General features: G+C 43.8%; 1 protein-coding gene across 1 annotated transcript in view; it reads right to left on the bottom strand.

Moving 5' to 3' along the window:
- The window catches only part of LOC126428303 (uncharacterized), an 81,522-nt gene that overhangs the window by 17,878 nt on the left and 45,237 nt on the right, over positions 1-18,407 (bottom strand). The window contains exon 4 of the mRNA XM_050090231.1: positions 11,658-11,801. Within this exon, the coding sequence (XP_049946188.1) occupies positions 11,658-11,801 (144 nt within the window). The remainder of the gene's footprint in view (positions 1-11,657; positions 11,802-18,407) is intronic.

The following is an 18,407-nucleotide window of genomic DNA, read 5'->3' as shown; positions in this document are numbered from 1 at the left end:
AGGGTATAAGATGAACATCAACAAAAGCAAAACGAGGATAATGGAATATAGTGGAATTAAGTCGGGTGATGTTGCGGGAATTAGATTAGGAAATGAGACACTTAAAGTAGTAAAGGAGTTTTGCTATTTGGGGAGCAAAATAACTGATGATGGTCGAAGTAGAGAGTTTATAAAATGTAGACTGGCAATGGCAAGGAAAGCCTTTCTGAAGAAGAGAAATTTGTTAACATCGAGTACAGATTTAAGTGTCAGGAAGTCGTTTCTGAAAGTATTTGTATGGAGTGTAGCCATGTATGGAAGTGAAACGTGGACGATAAATAGTTTAGATAAGAAGGGAATAGAAGCTTTCGAAATGTGGTGCTACAGAAGAATGCTGAAGATTAGATGGGTAGATCACATCACTAATAAGGAGGTATTGAATAGAATTGGGGAGGAGTTTGTGGTACAACTTGACTAGAAGAAGGGATCGGTTGGTAGGACATGTTCTGAGACATCAAGGGATCACAAATTTAGTACTGGAGGGCAGCATGGAGGGTAAAAATCGTAGAGGGAGACCAAGAGATGAATATACTAAGCAGATTCAGAAGGATGTAGGCTGCAGCAGGTACTGGGAGATGAAGAGGCTTGCACAGGATAGAGTAGCATGGAGAGCTGCATCAAACCAGTCTTAGGACTGAAGACCACAACAACAAACAACAACAACGAAGGCATGGTGATTTCGTCTTGACAGAACTCAGCTACATGACACGATTTCAGCTGGCGCAGAGTGGCGACATAAACAAGAAAATATGTAAAGCAGAACATGTACAAACATCGCAGATTGGGTTTGAGTAAGGCAATACAGCCATTCCGGCAGGCATTAAAACAACATCGGGACACCCAACTTCTTGTGAGGTCGGGTGGATAGCAATATGATTCCCATGGGAGTCCACAAGGCATCAGTTCTGATTATTTGAGGAGCAACATAGCGCTATTCAAGCAGTGTCGTATCTGAGAAGGTTCTCGATTTTTTCGAAGAGTCCTTGCTACTTTACTGTCAGAAAACTAGGAAGATACTTCGCAAACATTTAACGATTCGTCGGCCAACGGTATTTGAGTGACGTCTTTTATCCGTGAATTGGACATGTGCAAGAGTCTTCTAGCAGTGCTCACTCCTGCAATGACAGATACCTCAGTTGTACTTGTAAACAGTATACAAGAGAACTGATTCGTTGTGGTTTACGTTAAAGACAGTAAGATCGTTAAAAATCTCAGATATGTCCGTTGATCGTGACCGGGCCCAGTATCTCACGAAATAAGCGTCAAACGAAAAAACCACAAAGAACGAAACTTCTCTAGCTTGAGGGGGAAAACGATATGGTCCTATGGTTGCCCGCTAGATGGCGCTGCCATTGGTCAAACGGATATCAACTGCGTTTCTTTAAATAGGAACCCCCCTCTTTATTACATACTTCTGTAGTACGTAAAGAAATATGAATGTTTTAGTTGGATCACTTTTTTCGCTTTGTGATAAATGGCACTGCAATAGTCATAAACATAAGCCTCACAATTTTAGACGAACAGTTGATAACAGGTAGGTTTTTTAAGTTAAAATACAGGACGAGGGTACGTCTGAACATTTTATTTCGGTTGTTCCAATGTACCTTTGTGAACTTATCATTTCTGAGAACGCATCCCGATACAGTGTGATTACCTGTAAATACCACATTAATGCAACAAATGCTCAAAATGATATCCGTCAATCTCAATACATTTGGCAATACGTGTAACGACATTCTTCTCAACAGCGAGTAGTTCGTCTTCCGTTTATGTTCGCACGCACATTGACAGTGCGCTGACGCATGTTGTCAGACGTTGTCTGTGGATTACGATAACAAATATCCTTCAACTTTCCCCACAGAAAGTAATCCGGGGACGTCAGATCCGATGACCGTGCGGGCCACGGTATGGTGGTTCGACGACCAATCCACCTGTCATGAAACATGCTATTCAATACCGCTTCAGCAGCACTCGCGATATGTGCCGGACATCCATCATGTTGGACGTACATCGCCATTCTGTCATGCAGTGAAACATCTTGTAGTAACATCGGTAGAACATAACGTAAAAAATCAGCATACATTTCACCATTTAGATTGCCATCGATAAAATGGGGGCCAATTATCCTTCCTTCCATAATGCCGCACCATACATCAACCTGCCAAGGTCGCTGATGTTCCACTTGTCGCAGCCATCGTGGATTTTCCGTTGCCCAATAGTGCATATTATGCCGGTTTACGTTACCGCTGTTGGTGAATGATGCTTCGTCGCTAAATAGAACACGTGCAAAAAATCTGTCATCGTCCCGTAATTTCTCTTGTGCCCACTGGCAGAAGTGTAAACGACGTTTAAAGTCGTCGTCATGCAATTCCCTGTGCATAGAAATATGGTACGGGTGCAATAGATGTTGATGTGGCATTCTCAACACCGACGATTTTGAGATTCCCGATTGTCGCGAAATTTGTCTGCTACTGATGTGCGGATTAGCCGCGACAGCAGCCAAAACACCTACTTGGGCATCATAATTTGTTGCAGGTCGTGGTTGACGTTTCAAATGTGGCTGAACACTTCCTGTTTCCTTAAATAACGTAACTACCCGGCCAACGGTCCGGACACTTGGACGATGTCGTCCAGGATACCGAGCAGCATACATAGCACACGCCCGTTGGGCATTTTGATCACAATAGCCGTACATCAACACGATATCGATCTTTTGCGCAGTTGTTAAACGGTCCATTTTAACACGGGTAATGTATCACGAAGCAAATACCGTCCGCACAGGCGGAATGTTATACATTTGTGACTATTACAGCGCCATCTATCATAAAGCGAAAAAGTGGTCCAACTAAAACATTCATATTTCTTTACGTACTACACGAATATGTAATAAAAATGGGGGTCCTATTTAAAAATAAACGCTGGTGACATCCGTTTTACCTATGGCAGCGCCATCTAGCGGGCCAGCCATAGCGCCATCTGGTTTCCCCCTTCAAGCTAGACGAGTTTCGTTGTTTGTAGTTTTTTCGTTTGATGCTTATTTCGTGAGTCATTTCGCCCATTCACTATCAGCGGATCGCCCTATATATCAGTAGTGCCTTAAGTGTCTGACGTATGGTAAAGCACAGCCTTTTGCAGTACATCTCCTGTTAATGTCCGCAAGGCCGAAACTGCCACTGAAGAAATAGATAACTATTACATTCAATGGTGACAATGATGTTTTTTAATATTATGGTTATTTATTCCTTCGTATCTCATTATGATAGCTATGTAATGATAATAAATGTAACTCTGTTTTGAGGTGATGTTTTTATTGTGGGCTCTATCCCCAGGGGAAACCTTAAAAGGAACCTACAGAGAGTGTTTAAGCTCTTTCATTTCTCACGTTAAGTTCATCTCACAGCCATCTTTTATTTATTTATTTATTTATTTATTGTTCCGTGGGACCACATTAAGGAGAAGTCTCCATGGTCATGGAACGAGTCAATACATGAAATTATAACACGATTGTAGAAACAGTAAAATGAAATATAAGAAACATATTCAGGCGACACGTCATTAGTTTAAATAAAGAAAATCAAGAATGTAACACTGGAATTTGCTTAATTTTTTAGCTCTTCCAGGAGCTCCTCGACAGAATAGAAGGAGTGAGCCATGAGGAAACTCTTCAGTTTAGACTTAAAAGCGTTTGGGCTACTGCTAAGATTTTTGAGTTCTTGTGGTAGCTTATTGAAAATGGATTCAGCAGAATACTGCACTCCTTTCTGCACAAGAGTCAAGGAAGTGCATTCGACATGCAGATTTGATTTCTACCTAGTATTAACTGAGTGAAAGCTGCTAACTCTTGGGAATAAGCTAATATTGCTAACAGCAAACGACATTAAAGAAAATATATTCTGTGAGGGCAATGTCAGAATTCACAGACTATTGAACAGGGGTCGACAAGAGGTTCTCGAACTTACACCACACATAGCTCGAACAGCCCGTTTTTGAGCCAAAAATATCCTTTTTGAATCAGAAGAATTACCCCAAAAAATAATACCATATGACATAAGTGTATGAAAATATGCGAAGTAGACTACTTTTCGTGTTGAAATGTCACATATTTCAGATACTGTTCTAATGGTAAATAAAGCGGCATTTGGTTTCTGAACAAGATCCTGAACATGGGCTTTCCACAACAGCTTACTATCTATCCGAACGCCTAGGAACTTGAACTGTTCCGTTTCGCTTATAATATGCCCATTCTGTCTGATCAAAATATCGGTTCTTGTTGAATTGTGAGTTAGAAACTGTAAAAACTGAGTCTTTGATTTAGCATCAAATTATTTTCCACAAGCCACGAACTTATTTCATGAACTACATTATTTTATAATGTTTCAGTATTACACACAAGATCCTTCACTACAAAGCTGGTGTCATCAGCAAACAGAAATATTTTTGAATCACCTGTAATACTAGAAGGCATATCATTTGTATAAAGAAGAAACAGCAGTGGCCCCAGCACCGCTCCTTGGGGAACGCCCCATTTAACAGTGCCCCATTGGGAGTGAACATCATTACCACTCTCAATATTGCGGAGAATTACCTTCTGCTTTCTGTTCTTAAAGTAAGAGGCGAACCAATTGTAAGCTACTCCTCTTACTCTATAATGGTCCAACTTCTGCAATAATATTTTGTGGTCAACACAGTCAAAAGCCTTCGTTAAATCAAAGAAAACACCTAGCGTTCGCAACCTTTTATTTAATCCGTCCAAAACCTCATAGAGAAAAGAGACTATAGCATTTTCAGTTGTTAAACCATTTCTAAAACCAAACTGTACATTTGACAACAAATTATGTGAATTTAAATGCTGCAGTTACCTTGTATATACAACCCTCTCGATAACTTTAGCAAACACCGATGGCATAGAAATAGGTCTATAATTATCAACATTATCCCTGTTTCCCTTTTTATAAAGTGGCTTCACTACCGAGTAGTTTAATCAGTCATGAAACCGACCACTCCTAAAGGAAAAGTTACAGATATGGCTAAGTACTGGGCTAACATACATAGAACAATACTTCAGTATTCTGCTAGATACCCCGTCATATCCATGAGAGTTCTTGGTCTTTCGTGATTTAATTATTAACTCAATCTCCCTCTTGTCAGTATCATGGAGGAGCATTTCAGGTAACAGTGTCGGAACACTTTTTTCTACGAGCGCTATATGATACCCTGTTGGGACTAGGTTTCTATTTAGTTCACCTGCTATATTCAGAAAGTGATTATTAAATACTGTACATATATGCGACTTATCAGTAACACGGACATTCCCACTATGCACTTATTCTATATCCTCGACCTGTCTCTGCAGACCAGCCTCTTCCTTTACGACTGACCATGTGGTTTTAATTTTATCCTGAGACTTAGCTATTCTATCTGCATACCACATACTTTTTGCCTTCGTAATAACTTTTTTAAGTACCTTACAATACTGTTTGTAATGGGCTACTGCATTTAGATTGTGACTGTATCTAACGTTTTGATATGATTGCCACTTTGTTCTACAAGATATTCTTATCCCTTTAGTCAGCCACCCAGGCTGCCTGTTTGTGCTAGTACCCTGTTTTGAAAGTTCTAACGGAAAGCAACTTTCAAAGAGCACGAGAAAAGTCTTGAGGAAAGCACTATATTTATCGTCTACTGTATCAGCACTATAAACATCTTGCAACTCTTGTTCCTTGATAAGGTTTACAAAAGTCTCTACAGCAACTGGATCAGCTTTCCTAAAAAGTTGGTAACTATATTTAACCTGTGTTGCAGCACAAAAATCTTTTTGACTTAAAATTTGTGCATCATGATCTGAAAGGCCATTCACCATTTTGCTAACAGAATGCCCTTCTAGTAATGACGAATGAACAAAAATATTGTCTATGGTTGTTCTACTGTTCCCTTGCACTCTCGTTGGAAAGAATACGGTTTGCATAAGGTTATATGAATTAAGGAGGTCTACCAGCATCCTTTTCCTTTCACAATCACTTATACAATTTATATTGAAGTCACCACATATAACTAACTTTTTGTATTTCCTATAAAGTGAACCAAGAACCTCCTCTAGCTTTAGCAACATTGTTGTGAAATCGGACAGTAAGAAGTGTAGCTCCACTAAATTTAACCACACCTGCACAACATTCAAACACCTTTTCCGTGCAGTACTTTGAAACATCACAGGTTCTGTTCTCTAACTCTGCAGTTTCAGAACACAACTGCAGGAAAAGCACAGCACATACAGAAAATAGACGCACATCAGTACAGAGCATGCCTCCAAGCTTTTATCTGACATCACCAGTGCACTGTACGGATGCCGTCTGTGAAGCAGCAAGAGCGCAATTCGCCAGAGTCACTGACATCGACTGCCCAGGAAAGGGCAATGTCAGCAGCCCACTTTGGAAATGTGTCATTATGTTGCCTATCAATGGGCGCAAACTAAATCGTTGTGAGAGTGTGGACTGGTTAATTTATGTCTATCTGTTTTGACATGCATGCCCCCTTGTGGACCTACACCAGTGCATGTATTAGCAATCGAAACTTGGAGTGGTGGTGTATCCACTGATACGTTTAATTTTTATTTACATCTTGTGGTTTCAATGCAGTCGTTTGAATCCCCAGAGGTACTTACGAATAATTGTGTATATATGAGGGTTGGATAAAGAGTAGTACCAACACTATCACAACATGAAGGACATGCTCCAAATGGCATGCACACTATCCATAACTGACTGCAGCAGGTTAGCTGGAGGAGCGCACTGGCTGTGTTTGAGTCAGTGGCTGTGTGTACTGTCTGAAAGTGTGTGTGTGTGTGGTGGTGGGGGGGGGGGGGGGGAGCAGTTTTAGCACCCATACAGTATCTTTAGGAAACACGAACAATATGCATGGAACAGGATCGAAGTGGCATGTGATTGGAGTGGCAACAGTGTTTTCAGGGACTGCATGAAGCTTGTAGTACTGCAGCATTGACATACCGTGCGGTGGTGAGATGCGTGAAAATGTTTTGGGATGGTGGGGAGCCGGCCAGGGCGGCCGAGCGGTTCTAGGCGCTACAGTCCGGAACCGCGCGACCACTACATTCGCAGGTTCGAATCCTACCTCGGGCATGGATGTGTGTGATGTCCTTAGGTTAGTTAGGTTTAAGTAGTTGTAAGTTCTAGGGGACTGATGACCTCAGATGTTAAGTCCCATAGTGCTCAGAGCCATTTGAACCAACCTGGAAGTAGGGCGTCATGCTTCATCCGATGATGCATTTGCCATGTGGGGAATGGGCCAACAACAGACTGGGGAGTGGCATAGCTACCAGATGGTGGGGATGTCATTAGTGATTGGCCCCATTTGGGCTGTCCCTGGGGACGAAACGAGAACTGACCTGCTTGCCTTCCTGCTGTGTGTGGATCACCGGTGGACTGTATCCCATTGTCTTCCATGACAAAGCACGACACCACTCTGTGCTCGGGAAGTCCTGCGTATGTGAGGTTGTACAATATGAGTCCATGTGATTATGACCTCTTTGCCAAAATGTTGGAAGCTCTTCATGGCATCCATTACAACACAGTGGAAGACATCATTCGTGCTTAGGGTCGCCTTTGCGAGACATCAACAGAGATGGAGATGCTGATGATCCCATATGGTTGAGGGAAGGTGATCGATATATGGTATAATTATCCTGAGTGTGTGTAATATGAAGAAGGTCTTTAAGTAAAGTCTGGATGAATTATAACTGTGTTTCCATATCCAGCCCTTGTACATGACGGCCAAAATAGAACAGGTCCATGAAATATTTGATGCACCTTGAATACACAACCCCGTTTGCGGAAAATGTAAGTTGGGTTGCCTACCTTAAGGTGCATGAAATATCTTCTGGGCCACTTTTATTTTGCCCACCCTGTATGTTTTTTTTATTTTATTTTTATTTTATTTATTTATTGCTCCGTGGGACCAAATTAAGGAAAAGTCTCCATGGTCATGCAACGAGTCAATACATGAAATTATAACATGATATTAGAAACAGACAAAATGAGATATAAAAAAAACATTCAGGTGACAAGTCGTAAGTTTAAATAAAGAAAATCAACAATGTAACACTAGAATTTGCTTAATTTTTCAGCTCCTCCAGGAGCTCTGCGACAGAGTAGAAGGAGTGAGTCATGAGGAAACTCTTCAGTTTAGACTTAAAAGAGTTTTAGCTCCTGCTAAGATTTTTGAGTTCTTGTGGTAGCTTATTGAAAATGGATGCAGCAGAATACTGCACTCCTTTCTGCACAAGAGTCAAGGAAGTGCATTCCACATACAGATTGGATTTCTGCCTAGTATTAACTGAGTGAAAGCTGCTAACTCTTGGGAATAGGCTAATATTGCTAACAACAAACGACATTAAAGAAAGTATATACTGCGAGGACAATGTCAGAATTCACAGACTATTGAATAGGGGTCGACAAGAGGCTCTCGAACTTACACCACATATAGCTCGGACAGCCCGTTTTTGAGCCAAAAATACCCTTCTTGAATCAGAAGAATTACCCCAAAAAATAATACCATACGACATAAGTGTATGAAAATATGCGAAGTAGACTACTTTTCGTGTTGAAGTGTCACATATTTCAGGTACTGTTCTAATGGTAAATAAAGCAGCATTTAGTTTCTGAACAAGATCCTGGACATGGGCTTTCCACAACAGCTTACTATCTATCCGAACGCCTAGGAACTTGAACTGTTCCGTCTCGCTTATAATATGCCGATTCTGTCTGATCAAAATATCGGTTCTTGTTGAATTGTGAGTTAGTAACTGTAAAAACTGAGTTTTACTGTGATTTAGCATCAAATTATTTTCCACAAGCCACGAACTTATTTCATGAACTACATTATTTGATACTGTTTCAATATTACACACAAGATCCTCCACTATGAAGCTGGTGTCATCAGCAAACAGAAATATTTTTGGATCACGTGTAATACTAGAAGGCACATCATTTATATAAATAAGAAACAGCAGTGGCCCCAGCACCGACCCTTGGGGAACGCCCCACTTATCAGTGCCCCATTGTGACTGAACATCACTACCACTCTCAATATTGCGGAGAATTACCTTCTGCTTTCTGTTCTAAAAGTAAGAGGCGAACCAATTGTAAGCTACTCCCCTTACTCCATAATGGTCCAACTTCTGCAGTAATATTTTGTGGTCAACACAGTCAAAAGCCTTCGTTAAATCAAAGAAAACACCTAGCGTTCGCAACCTTTTATTTAATCCATCCAAAACCTCATAGAGAAAAGAGACTATAGCATTTTCAGTTGTTAAACCATTTCTAAAACCAAACTGTACATTTGACAACAAATTATGTGAATTTAAATGCTGCAGTTACCTTGTATATACAACCCTCTCGATAACTTTAGCAAACACCGATGGCATAGAAATAGGTCTATAATTATCAACATTATCCCTGTTTCCCTTTTTATAAAGTGGCTTCACTACCGAGTAGTTTAATCAGTCATGAAACCGACCACTCCTAAAGGAAAAGTTACAGATATGGCTAAGTACTGGGCTAACATACATAGAACAATACTTCAGTATTCTGCTAGATACCCCGTCATATCCATGAGAGTTCTTGGTCTTTCGTGATTTAATTATTAACTCAATCTCCCTCTTGTCAGTATCATGGAGGAGCATTTCAGGTAACAGTGTCGGAACACTTTTTTCTACGAGCGCTATATGATACCCTGTTGGGACTAGGTTTCTATTTAGTTCACCTGCTATATTCAGAAAGTGATTATTAAATACTGTACATATATGCGACTTATCAGTAACATGGACATTCCCACCACGCACTGCCGGCCGCGGTGGTCTCGCAGTTAAGGCGCTCAGTCCGGAACCGCGCGACTGCTTCGGTCGCAGGTTCGCATCCTGCCTCGGGCATGGATGTGTATGATGTCCTTAGGTTAGTTAGGTTTAAGTAGTTCTAAGTTCTAGGGGACTGATGACTACAGAAGTTAAGTCCCATAGTGCTCAGAGCCATTTGAACCCACTACGCACTGATTCTACACTCCTGGAAATGGAAAAAAGAACATTTTGACACCGGTGTGTCAGACCCAACATACTTGCTCCGGACACTGCGAGAGGGCTGTACAAGCAATGATCACACGCACGGCACAGCGGACACACCAGGAACCGCGGTGTTGGCCGTCGAATGGCGCTAGCTGCGCAGCATTTGTGCACCGCCGCCGTCAGTGTCAGCCAGTTTGCCGTGGCATACGGAGCTCCATCGCAGTCTTTAACACTGGTAGCATGCCGCGACAGCGTGGACGTGAACCGTATGTGCAGTTGACGGACTTTGAGCGAGGGCGTATAGTGGGCGTATAGTGGACGTACCGCCGAATTGCTCAACACGTGGGGCGTGAGGTCTCCACAGTACATCGATGTTGTCGCCAGTGGTCGGCGGAAGGTGCACGTGCCCGTCGACCTGGGACCGGACCGCAGCGACGCACGGATGCACGCCAAGACCGTAGGATCCTACGCAGTGCCGTAGGGGACCGCACCGCCACTTCCCAGCAAATTAGGGACACTGTTGCTCCTGGGGTATCGGCGAGGACCATTCGCAACCGTCTCCATGAAGCTGGGCTACGGTCCCGCACACCGTTAGGCCGTCTTCCGCTCACGCCCCAACATCGTGCAGCCCGCCTCCAGTGGTGTCGCGACAGGCGTGAATGGAGGGACGAATGGAGACGTGTCGTCTTCAGCGATGAGAGTCGCTTCTGCCTTGGTGTCAATGGATTCGTATGCGTGTTTGGCGCCGTGCAGGTGAGCGCCACAATCAGGACTGCATACGACCGAGGCACACAGGGCCAACACCCGGCATCATGGTGTGGGGAGCGATCTCCTACACTGGCCGTACACCACTGGTGATCGTCGAGGGGACACTGAATAGTGCACGGTACATCCAAACCGTCATCGAACCCATCGTTCTACCATTCCTAGACCGGCAAGGGAACTTGCTGTTCCAACAGGACAATGCACGCCCGCATGTATCCCGTGCCACCCAACGTGCTCTAGAAGGTGTAAGTCAACTACCCTGGCCAGCAAGGTCTCCGGATCTGTCCCCCATTGAGCATGTTTGGGACTGGATGAAGCGTCGTCTCACGCTGTCTGCACGTCCAGCACGAATGCTGGTCCAACTGAGGCGCCAGGTGGAAATGGCATGGCAAGCCGTTCCACAGGACTACATCCAGCATCTGTACGATCGTCTCCATGGGAGAATAGCAGCCTGCATTGCTGCGAAAGGTGGATATACACTGTACTAGTGCCGACACTGTGCATGCTCTGTTGCCTGTGTCTATGTGCCTGTGGTTCTGTCAGTGTGATCATGTGATGTATCTGACCCCAGGAATGTGTCAATAAAGTTTCCCCTTCCTGGGTCAATGAATTCACGGTGTTCTTATTTCAATTTCCAGGAGTGTATATCCTCGACCTGTCTCTGCAGACCAGCCACTTCCTTTACGGCTAACCACATGAATTTTATCCTGCGACTTAACTATTCTACCTGCATGTAGTGTGTGTAGTGAATGAAGCCAGGGAGGCCAGTCGGAGGTGGACTCACCAAGACGTCTCCGAGCTCCTGGTCGTCCTCCTGCTGCTGCACGTGCCTCTGGCAGGCGTCGAAGGCGGCGCTGTCTTTCCTGAGGGCCCTCATGTCCCTCGGCTCCAGCCTCACGTCGGCGTGCCATGTTGACAGTCCAGATCTCTGCAAACACACACGAAAACACGCACTCCAGCCACTCTGGATACCTCTTTCCACATACTGCATCTTGCTCCTACGCTACGGACCATTAAAGTTGCTACATCAAGAAGAAATGCAGATGATAAACGGGTATTCATTGGACAAATATACACTCCTGGAAATTGAAATAAGAACACCGTGAATTCATTGTCCCAGGAAGGGGAAACTTTATTGAAACATTCCTGGGGTCAGATACATCACATGATCACACTGACAGAACCACAGGCACATAGACACAGGCAACAGAGCATGCACAATGTCGGCACTAGTACAGTGTATATCCACCTTTCGCAGCAATGCAGGCTGCTATTCTCCCATGGAGACGATCGTAGAGATGCTGGATGTAGTCCTGTGGAACGGCTTGCCATGCCATTTCCACCTGGCGCCTCAGTTGGACCAGCGTTCGTGCTGGACGTGCAGACCGCGTGAGACGACGCTTCATCCAGTCCCAAACATGCTCAATGGGGGACAGAGCCGGAGATCTTGCTGGCCAGGGTAGTTGACTTACACCTGCTAGAGCACGTTGGGTGGCACGGGATACATGCGGACGTGCATTGTCCTGTTGGAACAGCAAGTTCCCTTGCCGGTCTAGGAATGGTAGAACGATGGGTTCGATGACGGTTTGGATGTACCGTGCACTATTCAGTGTCCCCTCGACGATCACCAGTGGTGTACGGCCAGTGTAGGAGATCGCTCCCCACACCATGATGCCGGGTGTTGGCCCTGTGTGCCTCGGTCGTATGCAGTCCTGATTGTGGCGCTCACCTGCACGGCGCCAAACACGCATACGACCATCATTGGCACCAAGGCAGAAGCGACTCTCATCGCTGAAGACGACACGTCTCCATTCGTCCCTCCATTCACGCCTGTCGCGACACCACTGGAGGCGGGCTGCACGATGTTGGGGCGTGAGCGGAAGACGGCCTAACGGTGTGCGGGACCGTAGCCCAGCTTCATGCAGACGGTTGCGAATGGTCCTCGCCGATACCCCAGGAGCAACAGTGTCCCTAATTTGCTGGGAAATGGCGGTGCGGTCCCCTACGGCACTGCGTAGGATCCTACGGTCTTGGCGTGCATCCGTGCGTCGCTGCGGTCCGGTCCCAGGTCGACGGGCACGTGCACCTTCCGCCGACCAGTGGCGACAACATCGATGTACTGTGGAGACCTCACGCCCCACGTGTTGAGCAATTCGGCGGTACGTCCACCCGACCTCCCGCATGCCCACTATACGCCCTCACTCAAAGTCCGTCAACTGCACATACGGTTCACGTCCACGCTGTCGCGGCATGCTACCAGTGTTATAGACTGCGATGGAGCTCCGTATGCCACGGCAAACTGGCTGACGCTGACGGCGGCGGTGCACAAATGCTGCGCAGCTAGCGCCATTCGACGGCCAACACCGCGGTTCCTGGTGTGTCCGGTGTGCCGTGCGTGTGATCATTGCTTGTACAGCCCTCTCGCAGTGTCCGGAGCAAGTATGGTGGGTCTGACACACCGGTGTCAATGTGTTCTTATTTCCATTTCCAGGAGTGTATCATACCAGAACTGACATGTGATTACAATTTGGGTGCATAGATCCTGAGAAATCAGTATGCAGAGCAACCACCTCTGACCGTAATAATGGCCTTGATACGCGTGGGCATTGAGTCAAACAGAGTTTGGATGGCGTGTACAGGCACAGCTGCCCATGCAGCTTCAACACGATACCACAGTTCATCAAGAGTACTGACTGGCGTATTGTGACGACGCAGTTGCTCGTCCACCATTGACCAGACGTTTTCAATTGGTGAGAGATCTGGAGAATGTGCTGGCCAGGGCAGCAGTCTAACATTTTCTGTATCCAGAAAGGCCCGTACAGAACCTGCAACATTCGGTCCTGCTGAAATGTAGGGTTCCGCAGGAATCGATTGAAGGGTAGAGCCACGGGAAGTAACACATCTGAAATGTAACGTCCACTGTTCAAAGTGCCGTGAATGCGGAAAAGAGGTGACCGAGACGTGTAACCAATGGCACCCCGTACCATGATGCCGGGTGATACGCCAAACACGGATGCGACCATCATCATGCTGTAAACAGAACCTGCATTCATCCGAAAAATGACGTGCTCCCATTCGTGCACCCAGGTTCGTCGTCGAGTACACCATCACAGGCGCTCCTGCTGTGATGCAGCGTCAAGGGTAACCGCAGCCAAAGTCTCCGAGCTGATAGTCCGTGCTGCTGCAAATGTCGTCGAACTGTTTGTCCAGATGGTTGTTGTCTTGCAAACGTCCCCATCTGTTGACACAGGGATCGAGAGGTGGCTCCACGATCCATTACAGCCATGCGCATAAGATGCCTGCCATCTCGACTGCTAGTTATGCCGTTGGGATCCAGCACGGCGTTCCGTATTACCCTCCTGAACACAATAATTCCATATTCTGCTAACAGTCATTGGATCTCGACCAACGCGAGCAGCAATGTCACGATACGGTAAACCGCAATCGCGATAAGCTACAATCCGACCTTTATCAAAGTCAGAAACGTGATGGTACCCATTTCTCCTCCTAGTGCTAGTGATACACAGCTTCTTCTTCCTGTCGGTTAAATTTCGCGTCTGTAGTACGTCATCTTCGTGGTGTAGCAATTCTAATGGCCAGTAGTGTATATTACATCTATGCGTACTTTGCAAACCACCAAATGGTACATGGTTACCATATATCACTACTAATTCCGTTTCCTCGTAAATGGCGCAAGGGTGGAAATACTGTCTATATCTTTCCATATACAGGGAGCGAAAGGCAATACACAATTTGTACAGAACCCAGACGGCAGTTATAAGAGTCGAGGGGCATGAAAGCGAAGGAGTGCTTGGGAACGGAGTGAGACAGGGTGGTAGCGTATCTCCAATGTCATTCAGTCTATATATTGAGCAAGCAGTAAAGGAAACAAAAGAAAAAATTAGAATTAAAATCCATGGAGAAGAAAGAAAAACTTTGCAGTTTGCCAATGGTATTGTAATTCTGTAAGAGCTAGCAAAGAACCTGTAAGAGCAGTTGAATAGAACGGACAGTGTCTTGAAAGGAGGCTTTAACATGAACATCAACAAAAGCAAAATGAGGATAGTGGAATGTAGTCGAATTAAATCCGGTGATGCTGAAGGAATTAGATTAAGAAGTGAGACACTTAAAGTAGTAGATATGTTTTGCTATTCGGGGAGCAAAATAACTGTGATGTTCGAAGGAGAGAGAATATAAAATGTAGACTGGCTAGGGTAAGGAAAGCGTTTCTGTAGATGAGAAATTTGTTAACATCCAGTACGGATTTAAGGGTCAGGAAGTCTTTTTCGAAAGTATTTGTATGAAGTGTAGCCATGTATGGAAGTGAAACATGGACGATAAACAGTTTAGACAAGAAGAGAATTGAAGCTTTCGAAATGTGGAGCTACAGACAAATGTTAAGGATTAGATGAGTAGATCACGTAACCTATGACGAGGTACTGAATAGAATTTGGGAGAAGAGGAATTTGTGGCACAATTTGACAAGAAGAAGAGATCGGTTTGTAGGACACGTTCTGAGGCATCAAGCGATCACAAATTTAATACTGGAGGAAAGCGTGAAGGGTGAAAATTGTAGAGGGAGACCAAGAGATAAGTACGCTAAGCAGATTCAGAAGGATGTAGGTTTCAGTAGGTACTGGGAGATGAAGAAGCTTGCACAGGATAGAGTAGCATGAAGAGCTGCATCAAACCAGTCTCTTGAGTGAGGACCACAACAACAACACATTTTAGTGGTATGTCACATATTACATCTGTGTGGGATGTATTTTTATTTTGTAAATCACACAACTTCACGGGAAGTAAATTTTATATATTTTTAAAACTGGTTGGATAACGTGGCAGATGGTAAAGCCATATTCTATCGATCTTGCACCATCTTCTACCTTGAAACAGAATACGGTCTTTTGCCATGAAATGTGTGATATTTGCAAATGAACTGAGTTTCGTTAAAATCTTAAAAATTTTATGTGCCTTAAAAATGGAAATTTGTTTTAGTTTCCAGTAGAATCCGTTTTGAAATGTATTTAACAACTGGTTTTTAATGAAATTTCTGCCTAATTTTATTTCACTTACTTACTGGCACAAAAGGCTATGAGCACTATGGGACTTAACAGCTGAAGTCATCAGTCCCCTAGAACTTAGAACTACTTAAACCTGACTAACCTAAGGACATCACACACATCCACGCCCACGGCACGATTCGAACCTGTGGCCGTAACAGTCGCGTGGTTCCGGACTGAAGCGCCTAGAACCGCACGGGCACAACGGCCGGCACTTACAGATTACTGATGTGTAGTAAGGTAATAATGTAACTTACAGGAGACTATATACAGTAATGACAAAATTTTCTTGATAGCAACGCTTTTAACTTTGCTTAAAACTACAGTTGAGGTCGCATTAACATTTTTTTTTCTTATCAGCGGTTTCGGCTTATGTCGAAGACATCCTCAGATTCTTAGGACTGAGGAGCTGCCAGCAACAGCCGTAGGGGGCTCAACAAATCTGAGGATGGCTTTAACATAAGCGAAACTGGTAAGAGTAAACACATGTTATTGCGATCTTGACTGTTCCTTTAATAAAATTTTGCACCAGATCGCTACGCACCGTTGACAATGTTGTCTAAATTTAAACGACGCTTTTAACAGTCAACAGAATATTTCTCCTTGGTACATAACTATGCCCTACCTTGGAAAAAAAGCCCTTAATTTTCCGGATTAGTTCTTGTAATTTCTGAAAAAGACTGACGCACATACAAAGCGAAACCCATCATTCAGAAAGGGAATAAGAAAATATATTTTAAACTTATGTTACAGAAGTAAAAATCTCAAAACACTCTCACATACACCAGAAATTCTTGGGAAATGACTGTGATTAAAAACTTTTTCGTCATTGAGCTGTGTTATTTACAGTCCAAATAACTAAGAGCAACTGTTTTTGTTTCTGTCTTGTTTCGATGTGTTTCACTAAATTCTACGAAGAAGAGGTTTTCGACAGTCGTTTCGAAGAATTGTACAACGGATGATGTAGAAATTCCTTTACATCTGGTTGTGTCACTGATTAAATTACAAGGAAAAAACGGTAAATGTATTCATACTATTAACACAGAGCGCCTACAATCCCATCTACGCTAAAAATGCTTTGGAAATGACTGTCATTATAAAGTCTTTCGCCGTTGGGCTGTGTTGTTATTTACAGTCCAGATGATTAATGGTAACTGTTTATTTTTTTGTTTCTGTCTTGGTTTGATGTGTTTCACTAATTTCTATTAAGGAGAAGTTTTCGACCGTGGTTTCGAGTAATTCTGCTACGGAGTATGCAGAAATTCCTTTCACATCTGGTTGTCTCCATGATTAAATCACAAAGAAAAAACACTATTAATGCAGAGCGCCTCTTCTAAATAAAAATTACACCAGAAATTCATTCGTTGTCTGCATACGGTGTTATCATTTCGGCATCGGCGCGCGTCGGCGAGATAAAAGAGAAACTCTCACCGTAGCTGCAAACCCAGAGGAAGATAACAGCCAAGCAATTAATTATCTTCTTTTTTTCCAGAAGCGAGAACTACTTCACCGCTCGGCGGAGTTACCGCATTCCGCATTTGCGATATCCCGCGCTGGGCGGCGTATTGTGACAAATGAATGCGAGCGATAGGCGGGGCAGTGCTCAGCAGGGCTGCCAACATTAATCACGAGCAGCTCTGCGAGCACCTGTTATGTCCCCAAGCAGTGCTGCCCGAGGACCTTCTTTCCACGCCTTCCATTATTTTAAAAAAAAATTTTATCCCCCTTCTATTTTCTTTAGTTTTATTCTCCTCCGGTCGAGTATTATTGGATTTCACCGCATATTCGGTCCACCGCCGCGGGCGCGCATTAATACGGGCTCCTGATGTACGACAATCGCTGTGGGCTGCAGTTTGTCGTATTGTCGAGATTTAGCGCGCTGTGAAGGGAAAAATCGCAATAAAGTCTACTGAACGCTCGCCGTGTAAGGACATTGCTCCTGAACTGCTGCCTAACAAGAAACGGCCATTTCTCAAGAGTCAGAGGACACGTGTGAAGTTTTCGAACTTTTACAGTTTTAAATAATAAGTGTAGTCGATAGTGTAAGAGTAGTTTATTTATTTATTTATTTTATTTATTTATTGATTTATTTAACCTGGCAAGATTAGGGCCAGCAGGCCCTCTCTTACATCTAACCAGGCATTCTACTTATTTTACATTCATATGTTTTTGTAGGCATGTTAAACTACATCTAGTACAAAAAGTGAAATAAACAATTAGAAAGGTACACCTGGAAAAATACATACCTATAGAGTTTATATTCGTAGATCATAAGTACTGTTATAATTAGACATTATTGAAGAGACAGATTTTAGATAGGAGTGCCAGCAGCAGGGAGTATGAGGGATACTCATGGTGAAGGGAGGAGAAGAATAGAGAGACATTATGAAACATAATTAAGGAAATATAAAGCAAAAGAAGATTGCGTGACTGATAGAGATGGATGAAGAGGAAGGCATCTCAGGAGCAAGATA

This window comes from Schistocerca serialis, chromosome 12, assembly GCF_023864345.2.
Source record: "Schistocerca serialis cubense isolate TAMUIC-IGC-003099 chromosome 12, iqSchSeri2.2, whole genome shotgun sequence".
NCBI classification, from domain to species: domain Eukaryota; kingdom Metazoa; phylum Arthropoda; class Insecta; order Orthoptera; family Acrididae; genus Schistocerca; species Schistocerca serialis.
This window is presented reverse-complemented; position numbering and strand designations above follow the sequence as displayed.